Consider the following 3,958-nt stretch of genomic DNA (forward strand, 5'->3'; position numbering starts at 1 on the left):
TTATACCACAATGGATTCATATTATCGAAAAAGATCAGATGGAAGAGTTTAAAATCTCAATTAACATTATTATTTTATTCATAATTAGTGGAGATGGGAAAAAAGTGAATAATGGGTACAGAGAAGGCATCATGAGAATGATATTTCCAGCATTTATATTTAAAAAATAAATAAAAATTGATTCAGAGCAGCTTTGTTTTAGGCTGTTTTCTATCTCTTTGCTAGAGTCACAGCTAAGAGCTACCCTATTTTCTGCACCCGCTCTGTACAACCAGCTGTCTGTCTGTCACCCTTCTATTACCTCACAGTCACACTCAAGCTTAAATTACAAAGTTCACTTCTTTAATTATCTAATAAATCAGTTTATTTATTAACCAAATTAGTTTAAGAATCTCTAAATTAAAAGAATTTCAACAAAATGGGGTTTTTTTTCTCTCTTTTGGGGTTTGCATGGCTTGATGTGTGTGATCATATTTTGACTTCACAGTTAAAACTAGCTGTCTATTCCACTACCATGCACGTGCCAACATGTGATTGTTTGGTAAAATTCAACCGATTTTTATTCTTGAAAAAATAAAAATAAAAAACTGAACAGAAAACATTACATTCAGGATTGACAAGTTACATTACAAATCGATATTACAGAGACAAAGCAAATTCCATCTCTCAATTCAAATCTCTCTCTCTCTTTTTGGTCTGTACTGTGAGAAGTGGGAATCCACTGTGATTAAACGCACCTGGGTTTAGGTGAGGCCGCATGATTTCGTGGATCTTTTGCCGCACATCCCAACAACTGCATTGGAGAAATAAGAAATGAAGTTGGAACAAAAACAGATTCAGAAAACAAAGGAAAAAAAAATTGTTACTGTTCAAGTTTGTTATACTTGTAAGTTGTAACTACTTTGTAGAGATGGAAATTATGGCCGGAAAAAACGGTAAAAAGTTCTGATTCACTGTGGAACTGACCGGAAAAAAAAGAAGGGTAAAAAAAAGTGGAGGCGTTTTTAGCTTCTCACGGCCAACAGTGAAGGAATGGCGGACAAATCCGGCGAGGGGTTGTTCTCTGAAGCTTGTCTGATTATGGACCGTTTTCTGTCTTTCGAATTCGACGGCTTGAAAGCTCTCATCGGGCTCGCGAATGCCCACCCCCAGCTCCAGCTCCGGCCGCCGCTTATGAGCGGACCCGACGCCGGTGCCGGCGTTGGCGTTGGTTTTCTGTTGAGCTCGTCGGCGGAGGACGAAACCAAGTAGGATGAGGAAGATGAAGAGGAGGAGGATGAAGTCATGATGAGTCCACTGAACAAACCGCCGCATTTTACTCGTTCTTTTATTCAGTGGTGGTCGACGCCGGTGCCATTGCGGTGGCCGGAGTTGCCGGCGGCGGCGACCTTCGAGGCTTTGCTTTCTCTCTGAGACTCCACTCGCCGGAGCGTGCAGTCGCCGAAGCCGGTAGAGATTCTCTCGAAAAAGTCGCCGGAAAAGCTCCGGCTGCCGCACCCGACGGATCTGGATCTCGAGACCTTCCGCTCAAACGACGTCGTCTGGCTGTTAGGGCTTTCGTCTTCCTCCAAAATGGTCCCGTTCGCCCCCAAATCAGCATTGCCCTTATTGTTATCCATTTTCCTCGGCGCGTGAGATTTGGACGAGGACGGCGCGTGGTGGTAAAGAAACGACCAGAATCCTCCCCGTTTATTTCGAGGGCTAAAATCGCCGCCGTCATCGGCGTCGACCAGTAACTGCCCCCTCCTCGGCGCCGTCGTGGACTTGCTCCGCTTGAAAACGACGTCGTTGGCACGATTGCTATACTCAGCCCCAACCGTAACCACTTTCTTCTTCTTTTTAGCCAACAGAAAAGGGATCCGGGCCCGCCTCGAATCATGATAATGACAATCAGCGCCGTTGAAATTGACAGTTCTCGAAGTGGAGCCGCCGATCGAAATCGCACCATTCGACGACGACGGAGCAGCACCGCCTCCATTGTCGACGCCATTAACGTTCTCAGATCCAACCGATGGCGAAGAAGGAGAAGATGGCGAACCACGAATCGGAAGCGGAAGAGAAGAGGAGACGAGCTTGCCGAGCTTCTCCTGCAGACAGAAGGCGCAGATTCCGCCGGGATTGCTCCGGTAAGGATGGTCGCTGCACTGCATGCCGTCGGCCATGTCGTCGTCGAGGCCAACGCCGACCTTGCCGGCGGGGGCTTTGATAGCGTCGATCTTCATCATAGTCAGGGAAGGGGATTGGGACGTAACGTGTGAAGATTCAGAGAAGTAAAAATGGTTGTGATGAAATTTGCTCAGAGAGTGGCAGAGGGGAGAGGATGAAGAAGAAGACAAAGAAAAAAGGGGGAACAGAGGATCAGAAAGGCGTAAATAAGTGGGGAAAAAAATAATAATAATACAGAAAATGAAATGCCATTCAACCAATTGACGAGAGGCTTCACAGTAGCACGTGGAATACTGACTCTTCTTCTTTCTCTATGCCCTTTTTCTTCTTCTTTTTTTTTTATTTATTTAATACTATGCTATTTCTATCCTTATATACACACTTATTGTCATAGTGTATTTTTTTACTTTTGTTCATTTTTTATGTGTATTTAGTTGATTTTAATCTCTGTATTTTTAAGAATATTGTGTGTGGTCTAAGTATTTTTGGAAAATGTAATTTTGGTCTCTGTCTACAAAATTTCAATACTAATGCTATTTCAATAAATTTTGTGAGTGGGAATGTAGTGTTAAAATTGTGATTAGAAAAAATGAAATGTATGGATTATAGTGGTCAATTTTTTAAGTGTGTGGACAAGGTAAGTTTTTAAAATACATTGATTAAAATAAATAAAATTTGAAAATACATATACCAATTGATATTTTAAAAGTATGTGGATCAAGATGAATATAAATTAAGATAGTATTTAAACCTAAATTTTAGATTTATGTCAAGTTTTGATCTCTAAATTTCGAAAATATTTATTTTTGTCTTGAATAGTCAGATAGTTTGAGCCTTAAAAAAATAATAATTTTAAGTAAATTAATGCGTGCAAGTTTCATAGACCATAATGAACTGAACGGAAAGGTCATTTAACTTAAATCAAAATGTATAGACTAAATTGGGACTTCGAGATCTTTTGAATATATCGAACATTTTCGTAAGATATTATGGAAATCTACCAAAGTCTTCAAAAAAATTCTCGTGCTTTTCTAAGATATTCGAGGTCATTTGGAATTCTTTTCGAGTCTTGTTTTTGTTTGTTTGTTTGTTTTTTTTTACATCCGTGAATATCTAGGCCAACTTATACGCTCACCTTGACTAATCTCATAGAACAACCGTCTAACCATACAACATTTGTGCCAAGAAATACATAGGAATTACTAATTTCTAAGGTAAGTGGTCATCGTGAGTCTTGTGAAAATCTTATACTCTTTAGAGATATTTATATTTGTCTAATTTAACTAAAAAACACTATAAATATGTATATTTTCCAACTTTAGCCTAAAAAGTTTCATTAGCATCTTATTTATTTGTATTCCATTAGGATATTAATTAATATCATTTCTACTCCACATATTATACTATACTTAAAAGAGAACGATGGATCTATCATCTTGATATGACCCACAAATAAAACACGCGATCAAAATTTAAGATTTTGAAACTTATATACAAATAAACTCGAAAAATGAAGGGATAAAAATGGTATTTAACGTAAAATATGAAATAAACAGTGTTATGAGGTATCTGAGTTGGTCAAAGACGAGGCTGAATATATTAAAGAATAAGCGGTGAAAAGCCAAAACACAGCCAATTAAATATTTGCACATTTCTGCTACGTTTCCCCCGAAGGCCAAGCATCTTACAGAGAAGGCCAATTTTCCAATTCCCTCTTTCATTTTTTTAATATTCATACGTGTCCTTTTTTAATTGCTTCTCTTTTTTAGATCCAATTTATTGCCTTGGACCA

The 3,958-nt window shown here is 39.0% G+C and overlaps 1 protein-coding gene across 1 annotated transcript; it reads right to left on the reverse strand.

Moving 5' to 3' along the window:
- Positions 1-534: 534 nt before the first annotated feature.
- On the reverse strand, positions 535-2,222 carry LOC148210510 (vitellogenin-like protein). Its single transcript, XM_088126492.1, is given in 2 exon segments — positions 535-793; positions 967-2,222. A coding segment is annotated over 1 exon segment (1,218 nt). The 3' UTR covers positions 535-793; positions 967-1,004.
- Between the last annotated feature and the right edge of the window lie 1,736 nt (positions 2,223-3,958).

Source organism: Momordica charantia, assembly GCF_013281855.1.
Source record: "Momordica charantia cultivar OHB3-1 chromosome 7 unlocalized genomic scaffold, Mcharantia_2.0 BLBB01000007.1, whole genome shotgun sequence".
In the NCBI taxonomy this organism is placed as follows: domain Eukaryota; kingdom Viridiplantae; phylum Streptophyta; class Magnoliopsida; order Cucurbitales; family Cucurbitaceae; genus Momordica; species Momordica charantia.